The sequence below is a fragment of the Gossypium arboreum genome, chromosome 10 (assembly GCF_025698485.1).
Source record: "Gossypium arboreum isolate Shixiya-1 chromosome 10, ASM2569848v2, whole genome shotgun sequence".
Taxonomy (NCBI): domain Eukaryota; kingdom Viridiplantae; phylum Streptophyta; class Magnoliopsida; order Malvales; family Malvaceae; genus Gossypium; species Gossypium arboreum.
In genome coordinates, this window is record NC_069079.1 from 4365399 (window position 1) to 4383718 (window position 18320).

General features: G+C 35.1%; 2 protein-coding genes across 5 annotated transcripts; one reads left to right on the forward strand and one right to left on the reverse strand.

Moving 5' to 3' along the window:
- Positions 1-4999: 4999 nt before the first annotated feature.
- LOC108487629 (uncharacterized) lies at positions 5000-8943 on the forward strand. The gene is made up of 6 exons (XM_017792011.2): positions 5000-5807; positions 6270-6438; positions 6531-7076; positions 7454-7901; positions 8004-8085; positions 8365-8943. Exons 1-6 carry the CDS (start codon positions 5778-5780, stop codon positions 8572-8574), a joined length of 1485 nt encoding a protein of 494 aa, XP_017647500.1. The 5' UTR covers positions 5000-5777; the 3' UTR covers positions 8575-8943.
- A 1388-nt stretch (positions 8944-10331) lies between these two features.
- LOC108489274 (auxin response factor 6) lies at positions 10332-17847 on the reverse strand. 4 transcript variants are annotated; one of them, XM_053020033.1, is made up of 15 exons: positions 16506-17842; positions 15871-15996; positions 14831-14925; positions 14694-14750; positions 14455-14610; positions 14280-14364; positions 14062-14152; positions 13441-13605; positions 13215-13337; positions 12832-12907; positions 12570-12717; positions 11597-12496; positions 11328-11446; positions 10979-11169; positions 10332-10767 (listed from the first exon to the last, which is right to left on the reverse strand). In XM_053020033.1, the coding sequence occupies exons 1-15, from the start codon at positions 16546-16548 to the stop codon at positions 10569-10571; spliced, it is 2574 nt and encodes an 857-aa protein (XP_052875993.1). In that variant the 5' UTR covers positions 16549-17842; the 3' UTR covers positions 10332-10568. The 4 variants fall into 4 exon arrangements, with proteins under 4 accessions (XP_052875993.1, XP_052875992.1, XP_017649179.1 ...); XM_053020032.1 differs by having other exon boundaries at positions 11328-12496; positions 16506-17847; XM_017793690.2 differs by having other exon boundaries at positions 11328-12496; positions 14831-14929; positions 15875-15996; positions 16506-17843.
- Positions 17848-18320: the final 473 nt, after the last annotated feature.

Sequence of the window (18320 nt, forward strand, 5' to 3'; positions counted from 1 at the left end):
GGAAAATTACAGAAAATCCAAATAAAAAGTGTAAATGTCAAAGAAATAAAAGGTAAGAGGCGTTTCTCCCATGTACTTATCTTGGTGACTATTAAACAGACGAAGGTTCGGCATGGCTCTAGTTAGGTGGCTCGTCTGGTTCACTATATGCGGTTTCGATTCTAAACAGGTACTCGAATTGTTCGTACTATCGTCTGCTAAGACTAGTACGAAGCCTGGGTCGTAGCCCATCACAGGCTCACAAGTTCAATTCGAGGGATTACATTTACTTATGCCTATGCGGAGGGACAAGTTAACTCACGAAAACATAAGTCGTATGTAACCCGGAAGTATTCACTAGCTTGTGCAGAGGATTTTGATTGCTTTTCTTTTTGTATTCACTGCGCGTATTGTGTGTCTATCTTGCCTGTTCGTAACCGATTACAAAGATTAAAATCTTGGCTTTATAGCCGAAAAGAAAGAAAGAAAATAAATGAAAAAATACACAATATTTGTTCTTTGTTTGTATTTGCTGCTGTGTTAGTCCTTTTTGCAGTGCAGGGTGTCTTTGGGCTCGAGTCACGGAGTCTGTCTTTGGCGTCTGGAGGCGTGGGCGTGGCGTGGCTGCTGAGGCACTGGAGCGAACGGAGGCATGGAGGCCGGGGCTTGGCTGCGGCGCAAAGTAGACCTTAGGGTTTCTGCCTGTTTTAAATTTTGGGCCATTTGGGCCTTGAAATTTTAGACCTAGTTTTTAGGTTTTGGATTTGGGTTTTATTATTGGGCTTGATGTATTGGATCTGTAAATTGGACTTGGACATTTAATTTGGTTTAATTTTTTATGGATTTTATATCTTGGTGGACTCGGGCCAAAATTGGGCCTTACAAATTCAAACACTAAAATTAGAACGAAAAGAAAATCGAAAAATTTTTCAATCTAAAATCACAAATATTAAAAGTTGATGATAAAAGTATCATTATATTTAAATTTCAATATACCTCTTGCATAAATAAAATGAATATTATTAAATTTGAAAAGATTATTATATTTAAATGGTTTCAATTTTTTCGAGTACAGGATATTGTATCATTTTGATAACAATATATGTTAATACATGGCAATTTTGTGGATAATATGAACCAAAAATTCATTTCTGGGCCTTTTGTGAAAAATATTATTTTTTACACGTGTTTTCACAATTTTTTTTGTTTTTCTTTAATCAATAAATCATATGATGCTATGGGTGATTTACTGCAAGAAAAAGAAATGTTCTTATGCTACAAACGTGGATGAAAAATAGGTTAAGTTTAAAAATAAAAAATATTGCAATATCTTTCATAAAACATCATATTTATTTTTATTGTTATTCTTTGAATAAAAATAAAAGATTTATGAAAAAATAAAGAATGAAGGAAATAAAAACTGAAGAAAAGTGATATTAAGGTGATTTTATTATATACTTATATGGACAAATGATTTTATTTTAAAAATAAAAATATAAATTGTTGATTAAGTCTTAAATTGGTATGGATATTGTTGTGAATACATGAGGATGTGGGTCTAAATATGTTCAAGCGTATTATTCTTCTATTTATGAGTTAAAAAGAGACTATAAATAATTTTAATTATTCTTTCTATAAAAAAACTCTTAAACCTTTTAAAAATTTTAATTGAAACCCTTCAAATTTTAATTTCAAAATACACCACTAAAAACAATAATAGTTAATTTAATGAATGTTATTTGAGTGAAAAAAGATTTGCCAGTACTTAATAATACAACATAGTTTTTGGGATCAACAACATAAAAAAAGCTACCAACAATTAACTTTGGAATCACTTTTTAACCCTAATTTGCTGCATGTTTCCTCAAGTTTCAACATCACTTTTGGTAGGTAAGATTCCTATAATTCTATGTCCTTAAATCAAGTGCATGCCACTCATCAATAAATTTCAGGCCCCACATGAACAAAAGGGGTACTTGAGAATTTTGAATTTCTATACCCTCAACAAACATATAAATTAATGTCTTGAAACTTTTTGAACAAAGATTGCGAGAAAATAATGAACAAAATAAGGGACCCAATTTGAAAAATATCCAACTCATTTTTCAAACATTGCGTTTTTCTTTCTTTTTTTCCCCTTTTTTGAACAAGACCAAGTTATTATTCTCTCCATTATAATGTCCCACATGCAAAGGAATTTCCACTGAAAAAAAAATAAAATCAAGTTGAAATAAAGAGCTGTTGTTTTCTGAACATGAACATGCAACATAAAAAAAAAAAAGCCCTAGTCTAGGTCATGTCTGGTTTGGTCTAAAATTTCTCACAATTAGTTGAGAAAATTTGAAAAAAAGGAATGAATTGAATGAAATAGGAGGGAATGTAACGGATAAAGGTAATTTTTTATACATTAATTAAAATTTGTAGGGTCCTGTAAAATTAAATTAGTGTCTTATATTACATTTTAATTACTTATATTTAAAATGTTACGTTTTAGTCACTTACATTATCGTTTTGTTACGAAGTGGTCACTCTATCGTTAAACTCCTTTAGCTCCCTAACAGCAATCCTAAGTGGCAGTCCAAATGGGTTTTAAATGACAACTTGGATGTCTAGTTGCTGAAATGAAAATAGGTTTTTAATTAAATAAAATTAATTTGAACTACCATGTAGGACATTCAAGTTGGTATTTAAAACCTATTTGGATTGCCACATAGGACCGCCGTTAGGGAGGTAACGAAGCATAACGGTAGAGTGACCAATTCGTAACAAAATGATAACGTAAGTGACTAAAATGTAATCTGAAGCAAACAAAAGTAACTATTTTTATAATTTACTCATTAAATTACATGTTTGATGACTACCTTTTTTTTCAAAATTGTGAAGCAGATTTTTTTTATTGAAACTATGTTTTTTTTTTCTACTTTTTACTTCATTTTATTATCCTTTCCTATAAGAAATGTATTCATAAATTTTACTCTAAGATTTTACAACACAAGAATTCCAAGCTTACAGCTTTAAGCAAAAATACAAAAGAACCAACAAAAGAAAGGGGGGACTGAAACGAAAGATCAAATAAGGTGCTGCTACCAGCCTGCCTGGCTGATGGAGATATCTATATAGGGATAAAACTTGGTATTCTTTTTCAATTTGGTGGCAGAATTTTTGTATCCATTTTAGTTTTGGAATTTAGCAATTTTGCATAGTTTTAGTCCAAGTAATATCCTGCTACTTTCATATTATTATCTTAAAATTGTAAAATTTTAATAAAAAAATAGGTGTGACAAGCTCTACTGCTAATGCAAAAATAAAAATAAAAATTAGGGACCAAATTGAGAAATATTACTAAATTCAGGAATTATATATATAGGAATCTATTTACACAAGTAAAATTTGAGTAATTTTACGTTCTTTTATAATTTTATACAATTAATAATTTAATAATCTAACCATCATATTTTATACTCCATTTATTCATGTATATCATACATGTTCAATTTGACATAAATTTAAAAATTTAACTATTTGTTTCATATAAATAAACTTTTTGATCATTAAATATATATTTATATAAAAATATTTTATATTAATATGATAAAAATATTGAATTAATTCAAAATTTTACATGTTTAAACATTCCAAATATCTTAATAAATTTAAAATTAAATTATTAAAATATTAATTTATATAAAAAGTCCTATATATATTTTCACTCATTAATAAAGAGGTAAATGTATCGAGTTTGAAGGCTTTTGTACTCTATCAAATCTAATGGTGCTACAAATCAGCTGACTACAATTAAGACAAGACAAATCTCACAAGCAATATATATATATATATATCAATAAACTAACAGCCAAGACTACATTTAATAGGATTAAGTATTAGTTTGGCTAATATAAATATTATTGTCAATATAATAAGATATAGGTTAGAGTGTGTTGAAGTGTATTATTCTCCTATTTATAAGTTGGAAGGAGCTATAAATAGTTCTAAATATTGTGTTAAAAATAACAGATATGATTAAAACCTTTAATGAGATTGTTAAAAAAAATCCTCTTCCTCATTTAACCTTACAACATTTAGGGTAAACTATACTGATAACCATCCAACTATTAATAAATTCATTTTATTACCCAAATACAAAAAGTTTTAGAATTATCATTCAATTATTAATATATGTATTATTTCATCACCCAACTATAAAATTTATAAAACAAAATTTACTCAATTATTCAAAAATTTTGTCATCACTGACTAACATAAAAATAGTAACATAAAAAATTCAAGATAGTTAAATGACAAAAAAAATAAAATTAAACAATTAAGTGATTATTTTATAATCTTTCATAATTAAATAATAAAAATATTAATAGTTAGGTGAATAGTTATGGAATTTACCTAGAATTCTTATCTTATTTAGATTATCGCATTATCATCTCATGTTTCAACAACTGGTAATCTAGAAAGCTGCAAAAAAAAAAAAAATCTAGTCTTTCAATCATCCCACCAAACCTTTGACGCAAAAAATACAACTTGCAAAGCCTTATTGCTAACATGTTTTTTCAAGCTCTCCCCCCAACTACCCTTTTCTATTTTTCCCTCTTTCTTTTAACATTTTAATCTTATTCTCTGTAGTTCTACTATATTTTCTTCTTCTTCTTTTTCTGCAGATTCTACTGCCAAGTGCCTGTTGTGATCTTTTGCTTCCATTTTACCCTTTACTTTGTCATTGGTCAAACAACAAGAAAACAAACTCCAGTTTTCTTTTCTTTTTTTTTAGATCGAAATTGAATGTGATTTTTGTTCAACATCAAATTTTAATCGAGGAATTTTACTCATTTATTCATATAAAGGGAGAGAAAAAACATTAATTGCTCTTATTTTGTCTGCAAAAAAGGAGTTTTTTTAAAAAAAAAAAAAAGAAAACAAAAGAAAGTTCTTCAAGTTGGTAAAAAAAAAGGACCATGATCACCCTTTTAAGAAACCAGTCAAAATTTGCAGTCATTAATGCTAAAGAAAGAGTATACTAACTTAATGAATTTTGTATTTTTGGAACAACCCTTTCTGTTTTTCTTCCATTACTTCATTAATGAATTGAATCCTTTAATTTTTCTTTGAAATTTGTTTTCCTTTCCTATAGGAAACACAACAGTGCTAGAAAAAAGCAAAAAAAAGGTTTATAATTATGGTTTTTTTTTTCTGAATGATTGATAGTGACCCAGTTACTGTGTTTTATCAGGCAATGCGAGTTATCATACAGAGCAAAATGAAATTCCCACTTTTGTAAAATCAAAAAAGAAAAATCCTAGTTTTTCATCATTTCCTTATATTCCTTTGTAATTTTGTTGAATTAAAAAAAAACTTCAGAAAAAACCAAAAGATTTTCAATTGCTACAAATAGAACTGGTTTTTGTTAAATTTTGTAGTAATTGGCCATTAACCACCAGACAGTTTTGAGTTCAAAGTTTGAAACTTTAGAAGAGCGCCAGCCTTGAAATACGAGCACATCAAGTGGACCCCACAAAATGATGACGTGGCGAGACCGGAATGGGTGAAAAGTCAGAAGGTTGTAATGAAGTGTGGTGGTGAAGTGGGGAAGACGAGAGAATTATGATTTGAGCAATGGTCAAAGTCATATGTACACACTTGTCCACTACAAAACACTCAAAAACATAGAGCTTGTCATGTTCTTTTTTTCTTTTGTTGCCCCTATCTCTCTGCTATTTGTCTAGAAAGGTTGAAACTTTAGAGTGAGAGAAAGAAAGGGAAAACATAGCCTCATTAGAGAGAGATCTAAAATGGAGTATGAAAGAATAGACACAGTTCAGGTAATCTTTTTTTTTTTTCTTTGAGTTTTTGTATGTTAATGGGGGATTTTGAAGTTGTGGTTAATGAATTGTTAATGGTAACTTTTATAAAGTAGATGGAATGTGAAAAAAATTGAGAGAAAAAAAAAGCTTTGGGTAGTGAATGGCTTTGAAAATAAAAAAACAAAATTTAAAGTTTACAGCTTTACCTGTTCTTGTGATTATTTGTTTGATTCTCTTTTGGGCCAAAAATGAAGTGATGAGAAAATTTAGTTTGCTTGTGTTACATTTTCTTTTCATTGATGGAAGCAAGACAATAGAAGAAAAAAATTTCATTATTTTTCTGGTATTTTAACCACAATTTAATATGAGCTCACAAAAAAAATGATTTTAGTGCATTGATTCATTTGAAATTGAAGTCAAGGATTAAAGATTGGTTCTTTTTCTTTTCTTTCAATCCCTTATTTCATCTACACTTTGCAGAGTAGTATTTCACCAAGTAAATTGAGGATGAAGCTAATGGGGCCTCATCATATGAGAAAAAAAGATGGATCAAAGAGCAATTCTTCTAGAACATCTCCTTCTAGGATTGAAGATGCTGAGTTTATCAACAGTCTCTTAGCCTCTAAAAATGAAGACTTTGACAATGAAGGTTTGTTATTTTCTCTATTTTCTTCATTATTTCATCTTCAGTGCTGTATCTAAATTTGCATGCTGATTTAAACATGTTCAATTGAGTTGCAGTTAAAGTATCTAATGAGTTAGTGATGGATTCTAGTCAGTCAAAAGAATCATTCCCAAGGGAGAACATTGAAGGATGCCCTGCTAAATTGCAGCAATTCTCGAAGAGCGATAACAGTAATTCGAGCTCGGTTCATCCGATGAGGACATTTGAAGATGAAAATCTCGATTCTGATAGTAATGCCAGTTCGTCGAGCTTTGAGTTTCATAAAGGGGAGAGAGCGGTGCACGGTTCCGTGACAAGGACATATTCCAGACCTACGTCGTCTAAGTGGAACGATGCGGAGAAATGGATAATGAACCGACAAAACGTGCAAGCTATTAATGCCAAGAAGAATGCAGTTCACGGCCAAGCTAATAACCGATTTCCAATTACGAATATGATGAGAGTTGCTCCAGAGTCTGCAAACCCTGACCATCGATTACATGTTAATCGAGTAGCTGATGCTATGCAGATGCCATTCGAAAAGTTCTCTTTTATGCCTTCGGGAGCTCAAAATTGGGAGATGGATTTGTCTTGTAAGAAAAGTTCAGCTGAAGATACAACAGGTAAATTTGCTTATATGTTTGCTGCTTGAAGAGATATATACCTCGCTTCAAGGTTGATTATACAGTCTATTGTATCATTTCGTCTCCATAATGAACATTGCTTATAATGTGATTAAGAACACTGAAATGCTCGACTCGCAACATATTAAGCCATGGAGCTGAGCCACTGTTGCTTTCAGTCTTTTGGCCTCCAAATGTATACTATGCGTTGAGTGAAGGGGTTATGAGGGTTAAGCCATTATAATTACATATGCATGAGATGATTTCTTAGCGTTTAGGGGTTTAGGGTTTTAAGGAATGTGGAGGGGACCTTTTCGAGTTTGTTCTTCCTTTTTTAGTTTAATCTTTGTCTCATACCTTTAGATTTGGGTTTGCAGTTCTGCCCACAATTCGATCCGTTTGTATGAGAGATATGGGAACTGAAATGACCCCTGTTACAAGTCAAGAGCCATCTAGGACCTCTACTCCTGTAGGGGCAACAACCCCGCTCAGAAGTCCAACATCTTCGGTACCCTCTACTCCTCGTAGCGGGGCACCAACATCAGCACCTTTGAATCACATTACAGATTCTGAGTCACATCATCCTGGCGATAGCGGCAAGCAAGAATTGTCCGAGCAAGAAATGAAGCTCAAGACGAGGAGAGAGATCGTAGCCCTTGGTGTCCAGCTTGGGAAGATGAATATTGCTGCTTGGGCAAGCAAAGACGAGAAGGAGAAGGACACATCTTCAGTCGAAACCACTAATATAGAGGAGCTTGAACGGATTGAATATGAAAAACGAGCAGCTGCATGGGAGGAAGCCGAAAAGTCTAAGCATAATGCAAGGTTCTGATACGACCGAATATTTTGCAAATTCATGCAACGCTTGTATGCTCAGACTATTTTCCATCAAGTTCCTTTATCTGATTGCATATTTCAAATTATCAGGTATAAGCGCGAGGAGATAAAAATTCAAGCATGGGAGAGTCAGCAGAGAGCAAAACTAGAAGCGGAAATGCGGAGAATCGAGGTATTCAAAATCCCTTTCGTGATCACATACTCAAAAATCAAAAGTAATTATATTGTGTGTGAAAAAGCTCATTGAAAAAGACTGAACCTTGATATGGTTGGTTTCCGGTTGAGGTCATGCAGCTAACTAAATCATACGCCATTACAAAATCTAAAGATTATGATTCGAGTCTTCTCTTAACCGGAAAGGTCATGATCAATCATAAAAAGGATAATTTTCCGGGGTCATATGCCGAGCAGTAAGTATTGGCAATAGTTATAGGTCTTTTTACTGTTTCAGGCAAAAGTAGAGCAAATGAGAGCCCAAGCTCAAACACAGATGGTGAAGAAGCTTGCTATGGCAAGGCAAAGAGCAGAGGAAAAACGAGCTGCAGCTGAAGCCAGAAAAAATCGAGATGCCGAAAGAACTTCTGCTCAAGGGGAATATATTCGCCGAACCGGAAAATTGCCAGCATCATCTCATTACATGTGTTGTGGTTGGCTGTCATAATATAAGCACCACAATTGATAACGGCAAAATGTCTCAATACTCTTATTGAGCCAAAGTAGCATCTCTTACTCTTTTTTGTGTGCATTAGCCATGGCCTAATGAACTGTTATTGGCTGCCTTGGGTCCTTTTTTGTGGTGTTACATGAAAAATTGAAATGAATAGTGCAATTGATGCATGGCCATGAAAACTTGGGCTTGAGCCTCAACCTTTCAAAAAGACTAGATTGGACAGGACATGCAGTGGTCAGGGCTTCAAGTTGTTTGATGTTCGGCATAATTTGGGCCCTTGGTGAAGGGCCATTGGCAATAATGCAAGTTGGGAATATGAACTTATCCAAATGTAGAAATAGGAACATGTTTTAAGGTAAACCGAGCTTGCTATACTATGTCCATTGTAGGCCTTGAAAAGGACTTAATTCTATCAACAGAAGTGCCTTAAAATCTGACAGATAAAATATCTACATCTTCCTCTACTTCACCACTGGCAATTGTGTTACAGCTAAAATAGAATCTTTGTGGTGTATTTGGTTACCAACATTTAAGTCACACGTAGTAAACGAGTTTGAATCCTTTTAGGCCATGTAACATGGTTGGCAGAAGAAGATGGGGTCAAGCAAAAGCCTTTTTTATGCAGTGCAAGTTAAAGATGAGTGGGAAAAGGACACAAAAAAGGTCTTTGAGAAGGGAGAGATTGATGGATTGCCAACCAAACCAACACCCTTTTTTAATTATGAATCTTGGTACTATTCTTTAGTGTTGATGGGTGCTTTACCTTATCTATATCGTCAAATGCCCCCACAACATGCAAGTCACACAAAAACCACCCTTCCATTTCCGCCTTTACTGGTACTGGTCACTGACCACTTGAGTCCCTACAACCCCAAAAAGAGAGGCCTCAACTCAACTAATATCCCCTCCCATCCCTTCCTTTTTAAATTCATTGAATTTTGGAAATTGGAATGTGATAGAAATTCCCATGAAATTGGCCTTGTGGATGATGGTAGAAGAATGAGGACAGTTCTCTCACATGTCAGGGTCTACCGACATCAAAGCTCTTGACCCCATCAGTTAGGCTTATATGAATTATTGCAAAACTTTCCATTTCATCTGCTGCATGTGATTCCTCTTTATTTTTCAACCAAATGAGCTGAAACACACTGTTTTTTTGTTCAAATACCAAGCAACCTTAACTATTTTGTAGGGTTCTCATGACAGCATCTCTCATTTTGAGTTGCAGCAAAAATTTTCACCTCTAAAATGAAGTATTAGTCACAATTTAGTGAGACAGAGTTGCAGGCAGATGGTTTCACTTTTTCATCAATGTGTTGTCCCAATGAAACTGCAATGGGATCATCATCATCAAAAACCTCCAACTTAGGAGCCAACCATCATTCATCAGTCTTTCTAGCAACTCCCTATACTAGATTTTTCCAGGATATGTTGGATTAGTCTCACTTTCAACAAATAGGGATGATGGTACATGTCTCTTCTTTCAGGTTCGATATCGACAACCTTTGTTAGCTTTGTGATGAGCTGATGATGATAGTGAGAGTTGGAACAGACCAAGAAAAATAGGGGACCATTTTCACTAAGGAGATGAAAAGGTTGGTTTTTGACAGATAATTCAAGGACCCATCACATGGCTCTTGGAAGAGAATTTTAAAAGGAAACTTCAAAAATTAGTTCAACATCAAGTTCATTTTCAAATGTTTCGGATCCCTCATTTTAAAATAAACTGACTACTCAAAGAATGTGAGTTGGAAAAAGCTAAGTTTGCTTCATAAATATTGATATATCCTAATACATATGGAGTGTGGATATTTCAATAACATAGGCGACAAAGATCTTTTATAATTACAGTATTACTATTAGCTTTTTTATAAATATAAACTTCAAGCTAGAGTTAGGCAGCTCTTTCCACCTACTATAAAAAGGGTTGCAAGACACAATAATATTACAGGAGAAAAACAGTATCATAACCGGATGAATTTCATTCAGTAGTCCAAAGAACCCACGGAGGCGATACCAGAGCTAAGATTTCTCGAATCCTGCCGGCTCACATAGTCATCACAACTGCCATTAGAGAGCCTCTGAACTGGCACAGAGTTTAGAAGCTCCAGGCCTCGTTTGCCCATCTGCTGCACTTCCTGTGGGGAAAGTATCTTGATACACCAGACACTGTTCACGAACTCCCTGGTTTGAAGATAAAAAAAATCCAGAATTAGCAAAAGTAGGCATGCAAAACCCCAGAAGAGATTTAAATGCATGCATCAAAAACGATCGAAGTTTATGCATGTCAAAAATAGTTTTATACGACAGAATGCAATAATCTATTATAGACTAAATGAACTCAAACATGCAATCTAGGGTGCTCAAGAAAAATCTAGTAAGAATGGGAACTCACGGCCAGGGGTCATCGCCAAGGAGAAGAACATCATTCTCCCGGTCAACAAATACAAGCTGCCAGCCTGATCTCAGAGGGTCCTCCAACTGGCCTTCAAGGCCAAACATATGTGCCAGTTCACTGCGAAGTTCATTGTAGTTGCTGAATGCAGAAATATCCAATGATCTCCCGAAGGACCCTGATTTATAAACCTATTACATATTGAAAACGTTCACATTAAATTATCAAAACAATAGCCTAAAAAACAAGGACACATAAAACTGCAAACATATCAAACTTGCAACACTTAAAGAAAATCAACGTTCATAAACCAAATTGAACTCATAAATTAAAAGCAAAAGCAACTAACCTTAACAAAGGTTCTAGTTTGTGGGTTTGATTGGCCCACATTTTCCTGAGACTGCAAAAATCCAGATTCATCAATACAACTGGAAGGTGCCATTGCTGGATTAACCGAAAAATCATTCCCTGCAGTACTCATATAATTAGAAAAGAAGGGTATAGAAGTGGAATCACTATCAGTGCCAACTCCCCTAAGGCCTGACATTCCATTTTGCATTAGAACAGATGAAGGCTCTATATTAACACCAAATAAGAGATGGCTCTGTGGGTCGGTACCCCCCTGGTCTATCGAGCACTCCCTGCCAGGGAAAGGTGGCAATGAAATAGAATTTTGAGACATGTTTGTCTGGGAAGGCCCCAACTGTTCCACCTGTGGTAGAACACACTGTGGAGATCCAGATGAGAGAACGTCAACGGCAGCCCGCTTAGATGGCCATGCAGAAGTAGTCATTACAGGGGTAGTTCTAGGCAAGTTGAGCAGATTGGAAGACTCATCTTGGGGGAAAGAACCCAAAAGACTATGTAAAGGAGAAACAACAGGGCTGGTCACAGGGTTCCCGTTTGAATCAGAAAAACTCTGTTGTTGGCCTAGTGAAGGTATGGATTGCAACGGTGATGACTGAGATTGAGAGACTGAAGCATACTGTGACATGGCAGACACTGGACTAGGAATCTGCTGATGATCAACCAGTTGCTGGTGCTGCTGGGACATTGAATGCTGTGGCTGCTGTTGCTGTTGGTCGTTAAACAAAGGCTGCTGCTGGTGTTGCTGTTGGTTATTAAATGAATTCTGGTGCTGCAATTGTTGCTGAAGTAGATGTGGCTGAGACTGATGCTGGTTGTCTTCAACACCCTGAAGAATGGCCCGAGGCAGAGACTGCTGCAACATCTGGGGTTGCACTAGAGCAGCAGGCCTGCAAGGGCCATTTTGGGGTTGCTGGAATTGAAGGGAAGCAGCTCCAGATCTGGAAGGATCCACAGTTCTCATCTCTTGCAATGCTGCAGCAGCCATAGCTTGGTACATGTCAGTCTGCAAACCAAGCATGGAGGCATCTAGCCTCGGCTGCATCCATGGCGAAACTCCAATACCCTGAAAATTTAGATGCTGCATTCCTCGACCAGCATCTCCTTGTAGCCACATAAGTGAACTCATGCCAAGATCATCATCCTTGAGGCCTATGAACAAAGGAAGTCAAATCAAAAGGAACAAGGACGCTCAAGTATTACACACACTAAATGACTAGCATACCATGGAAAGAAGGTAATCCTGGAGGCCATGGGCGCTTAAGCCTTAAAGGAAATGGAGATGGATACATTGGGAATGTTGTCAATGGTTCAACTTCCCATAAGGAAACTCTTGGCTGCCTTTCACCAGCTGTTGATTCATCCCAGCCAACCTGCACAAATAAGTTAAATTCCATGATATATTAGCACCATAGATAAAAAAATCCAAAACAACAATTGTGTAAATTTTAAAAAACAAATGATCAAGGGAACCACTGTAGACATACCTTGACTGATCTCCAATGTGAATTTGGCCACCGAACAGGATCTAAGTCACTTATGCCAGTTATCGTCCCCATGTATCTAAAGAATGCCCAATCATCAGATATAAATAACATAATGTTCACAAGTAAACTTAAGAGATGGGACACAAGCAAAGAATGATAGACAAAGGCATTAGAAATGAGCATAAACAAAACAATCTTTTGCAAGGAAAGCCAGGAAACAAAACATATCTAGCATAACTGCAAAATAATCTTTTGCAAGGAAAGACAGGCCAGTCAGACATCAGTTCCACCTTTAAAAGGATGATAATCTAAGCCTTTAATAAGGTAAGCTATTCTAAATGGTAAGAATCAACTATCAAAAGTAAAATAAAAAAAAAACTTACCGACGAACGCTGGATTCTTCTGTTTCAAACAGCATCCTAAAGCGCATTCCAACAGAAACTCGAGTATGATAGACAGCTTTGACATATTTTGAGAGAGTTATGACAAATTCTGATGGACTAGCCCTGAATTGAACATGAATAAGTTTAGATGGGTTGAGGAATCACTAGTTGGAACTTGGAAAATATGAATAGAGAGAATCTCAGAAGCATGGCAGTGGCACCATACCTTGGATTATAAAATATAGTGAACCGGCTATTTGTTGCAGCTGCATGAGCAGCAGCAGCAAGAAGCCCTAAATGCATGCTATCACTTGATAGCACTGATGAAGGCATTACAGTTTGAGGTCGATTAGCTCGCCGGATGCCAAGAAGTAATTGATTTTTATCATTCCTGTCAATATAATCCATACGCTGCCTTGAGCATCAACATACCAACAATCTACAGCAAATGGCATTTTAAAGAACCACAAATGTTGGAGAAGCAGAAAAAAACCGAGAGATAGTATTCTCATGTCTGCACTTTCATATAATGTGTGAAGAGTAAAAATAGGTTCAATAGAATCCCTGAAGAATCTTTTTAAACTCAATAACTTCCACCAAACAAATGTCAAATCAAGCTTATTTATGGAAATCCGCTAGTGTTTCTTTGGCTAAATACACAAGGAAGAAAATAATAAAATAACAATAGCCAATATTCTCAAGATTTTTTATCAGGAAAGAATGCCAAAGTCAAACTGAAGAACAGCTAGAATTATCCACTTGACAATGAGAATGCTAGAGTTAAAAAAAAAAACAGCTCTGTTCTGGTGCAACTAAAGGTAAAACAGAAGACCAGCCAGCAACCTACCATATAAAAAGCACTGAATCACCTGCAACTAGTCTTTTAGCACTTACAAAGACACTCCATCCAGTCGTCAAGAGGTGCCTTTTGGGCTGGCCTGCATGGGAACAAGTCAATGATGTTAGTTAAGTACAATTTATAGCCTTAGCAAATCTTTATGTAGGGAATAAAACCTCCATTTGCTATACGATAAAAGGCCATTCTCTACAATTTCATAAACTCACCCCGAAATATATGCCTAAATTTCCATTCATTATCATGCAAGTCTCTTGCGATTAACTCTTGAGCTGGAGGCTGCTGGGAGAAGTCCTGCAAGAGATTGATAGCATAAAGTTATAAATAAATCATTGCAACCAAAAACACAAACGGATATTAACACTTATGGTGACAACATGATACCAGTGGAGGAAAAACTTTTTCAGCTGCTCGGCGAGGAACAGAAAACCCTCCATGAGTGCTTGTGTCACTGGCTGTTAATGTTTTGCAGAAATAGTTTGTTGGCTGTTTGCTGGGAGTGCCCAATTCCGCAGGTAGATAAGCCTCCTTTTGTTCTTGCTGTAGAAAAAGTTATCTTCAATACTTGAAACAATCAATAAGAATGAAAATTAATCAAAAGAAACCAACAGAAAATAGCATACCGGACTCAACGGTTGCAAGGTCATCTGTGCATATACTTCATCTGTTTCGACATCTGCCTGAAGTAGACAAATTTTGAGGCTTCAGAGACAAGTCCAATGGAAGACATCATCAGAAAACCAAACTAAACAAGCCTTACATGCATGGTAACATTATGAAGCTGACAAATAAGTTGTGGAGGTAAGCTTGGGTAGTTCGGTATGTGGGCATCCACTTCCTTGTTGGTTGTTGCAGCTACCTACGAAGTAAACCGCCAATCTATGCTTTTCACTAATCATGTTTGGTTACTGGATATGATGTATAGTCAAATGCAATGAACCACAGTACATGGAAAGAACCAGAATGATAACATGAACATATTTCATATGCCGCGGACTCTGACTTTTTCTTTAAAATCTACATATTTGAAACATCCCATGCATGTTCATATAAAAAGTAGAGAGTAATGATCAGCAATTATTGCTCAACGCCAATGGTAACAGAAAATCCGGAAGAAAGCCATTACAGCCCAACCAAAGAGGGAAAGCACACCATCTCAGATGCATGGATTACCACTCAATGAAGGCATCAGTTCAACCAGAAATATATTTGTTTGAGCTCCACTTGCAATTCCCTATGATCCATGACCAGTGAGAACTTAAAAATGAAGCATCCAATGGTTCTCACCATATATGAAAAACCATTTTTTTCCATGACATTAGATTTTGATAAGACAGTATTATAGGGAAATTATAGAAAATTCCAGGCCAGCAAGAAACCTGCTTCCATCTACCTTTTTTTTTTTTTTAAATCAAGCTGAAAACGTATACTGGAAGACTCAAGTCCACTGTAGATCTACTAAAGAGTCAATTATGGCAGCTAAAAAGTAGATGAATTGGAGTCATGCTGGGTGGCTCATGTCAGACAAATGTCTCTGCAGTAAGATGGCATTTGGTGCTTACAAAGAGACATTCAAAGATCAAACTTACAAAATTTACATTGTTTCAATTAATAGGAAAAGAGCAAGTAATGACGATAATAAGTTTTTCACTTTTTTCCTAGCAAAGACTGAAACAATATCCATCATTTATTCTTCATAAAGCAACCGCTACTTGATACAGGCATACCATCAGCAATACAAAAAGATATGCTTCAAAAATCCATTACCAAAGAACAAGCTAAACCCAAATTCTAGCATACCAACCTGCTCACTATGACCCTGTGGGAAATAAACAACCCTACTTCCAACATGTGGTAGAGAAACAAGAGGTCCAGCACATGCATGCCACAGTTCAGAGTTGAGGACCCTCTTTTCTCCTGCAGTGTCTGTTTTGCAGTAATTTAAAACAACAAAAATTAAAAGAGAACATTAAATAAAGAAGCTGGTCAATAGTAATTAAAGAACAAGCCCTAATTAGTAAATTAAACAAGCAATCTAAGGGAAGACACAATTTCAGCAAGGCATAACAGATTAAAGCTCAGTTTGACATAGAGAAAACAGTAATGAAATCAAGGTAGAATTAAGTTTTAAAACAATCATCTTTACCCCAGACAAAATAAAGAAAAAAATGGATTAGTAAAACAATTTCAACAAGTCTCCTATGGCTGGAATTTCAGACTTGGTGACACCAAATAAACTAAATTTACTGATCTGGGATTTAACATTTAAAGAAATCAGCTTCTCCAACATTCTCCAAAGCCAAAAACAAAGCCAATGGATGATGATAGTTTTCAACTTCCCCTCCACCTTCCCCTTTCCCAAGGAACCCAATTAGAGAGAGATAAAATAGAAGAGGAAAAGAAAGAAGCAGAAATTTGATAAATGAGAAGCGTACCTTCCTGGTTTGGAGGATTGAAACCAGCTGAAGAAAGTCTCATTTTCTTTTCCAAACAAATTGAATAAAAACCCTTTAAATCCCAAGTTTGCACCCTCAAGAAAAAAAAAGATCACCACCCTAAAACCCCTTCCCTTAATCAGACCAAAGTCCTCCAAAGGACACCCAAACTCCAAAACCTTTCTTCTTACTACTTTGTCTCCACAAAAAAAAACACCATGCCTTAACAAGAATCAAACTCCAATTGAACAAAAGGCTGACAATTTACACATCAAAGAACAGACTTTAAAGAAAAAACAAAAAAAATACAAAGCCCCCCCCCCAAGACTTCTTTCTTGTCTTTCTTATTCAACCGAAACCGGTTTTACTACAAAACACAATCGCTTTCAGCCTCATCCGCCTCCTATCTTGTTCTTCCCCCACCCACCAAAAAAAAAAAAAAAACCCAAAGTGTTCTTCTCTTGATCCAAAACCTTAATGCTAAAACAACATAATCTCCCCCTTCTTTTAATGTTTCAACGCTTTAGCCCCACATTTCAGCTCCCAAAAATAAAGACTTTTGATCCTTAAGTGTGACCAAAACAACAGCTTTTCTTTTCTCCTTTGAGTTCCTCGAAGCTTGTAACCCACTAACCCCAGCAAACAAGAATACCCAACAGATCTCAGCTATAAAGATACCAATAAGTTCAAAAGCCCAGATCTTTGTTCTCACTCACAAAACAAAAAACACAGACCAAGCAAAGGGTATATTATTATTATGCATTTGGGTTTTTGTTTTTCTTCCTCACAAAGCTGGCTCTCTCTCCCCGTTTGTACAGTCCCAACTGTATTTAAAAAAGAAGCATTGGGTATTTATAGATATTTTTGGTTCAGAAGAATATATGTTTGTTTTATATATCTATGGGCTACGGTTGAGGATGTAGGAAAATATATTTTTTTTACTGGTTTTTAAAGGAATAGGAGAGGGAAGGGGGGACTCTTTTTGTTTCCAGTAATGGAAATAGTGGTGATGAGTGGTCGCTACTGAAGGAGAAATGAAAGGAAAGTGAGAGAGAATGAGAGAGAGTTCCGTGCTGCTGACTACTTGTACTATTTACCGCTCTTTGCCTTTGCTGTTTGCTTTCTTCCCCTTTCCTTCTCTTTTTTTCTTTGTTTTTTTTTGTTTTCCCTCTCTATTTCTTTGCTCCATCAATCAATGAACATACGACCGCCATTATTTTTCTTTTTCCCCTTTGGGTTGTCTTTTTTCTGTATACCGGTGAAAAAAATATTAAAATTAAAATTAAAAATTTGGGTAAAGAAAAAGTGTTTTGTGAGTGAGCGAGCGAGAGAGACACTGTGTATGTCAGATGACTGTTTATTAGAGGGAAGATTTTTTATTTTGTTTTCTAGGATTAATTTCACCAGACGACTTTCAACTATAACTAAAACTTCAATTTCATAATTTAAATTTTAAAATATTTTAATTAAGTCCTTAAAGTTTTAATATTATATTAATTAATTTTTTTATCAAACATAGAACATTTTATAACACATATATTAAACTATAAATACATGTGCACCGACTGTATAAACAAAATTTGACGAGTTCAAAAATTTTAATAGATCAAATCTAAAATGATATGTATTTTAAAATATTTCAAGTCAAGTTTAAACTAATATCTAATGCTTAATTTGATGTTAAAATAATGAAAAATACTTCATTGATATAATGTTGATATTGAATCAATTCTTTTTATACAATTCTTAGGGTGCCTTTTGATTCACAATACATACGGTGCGACAGAATTTTTTATCTTCTCACTATAATAACTA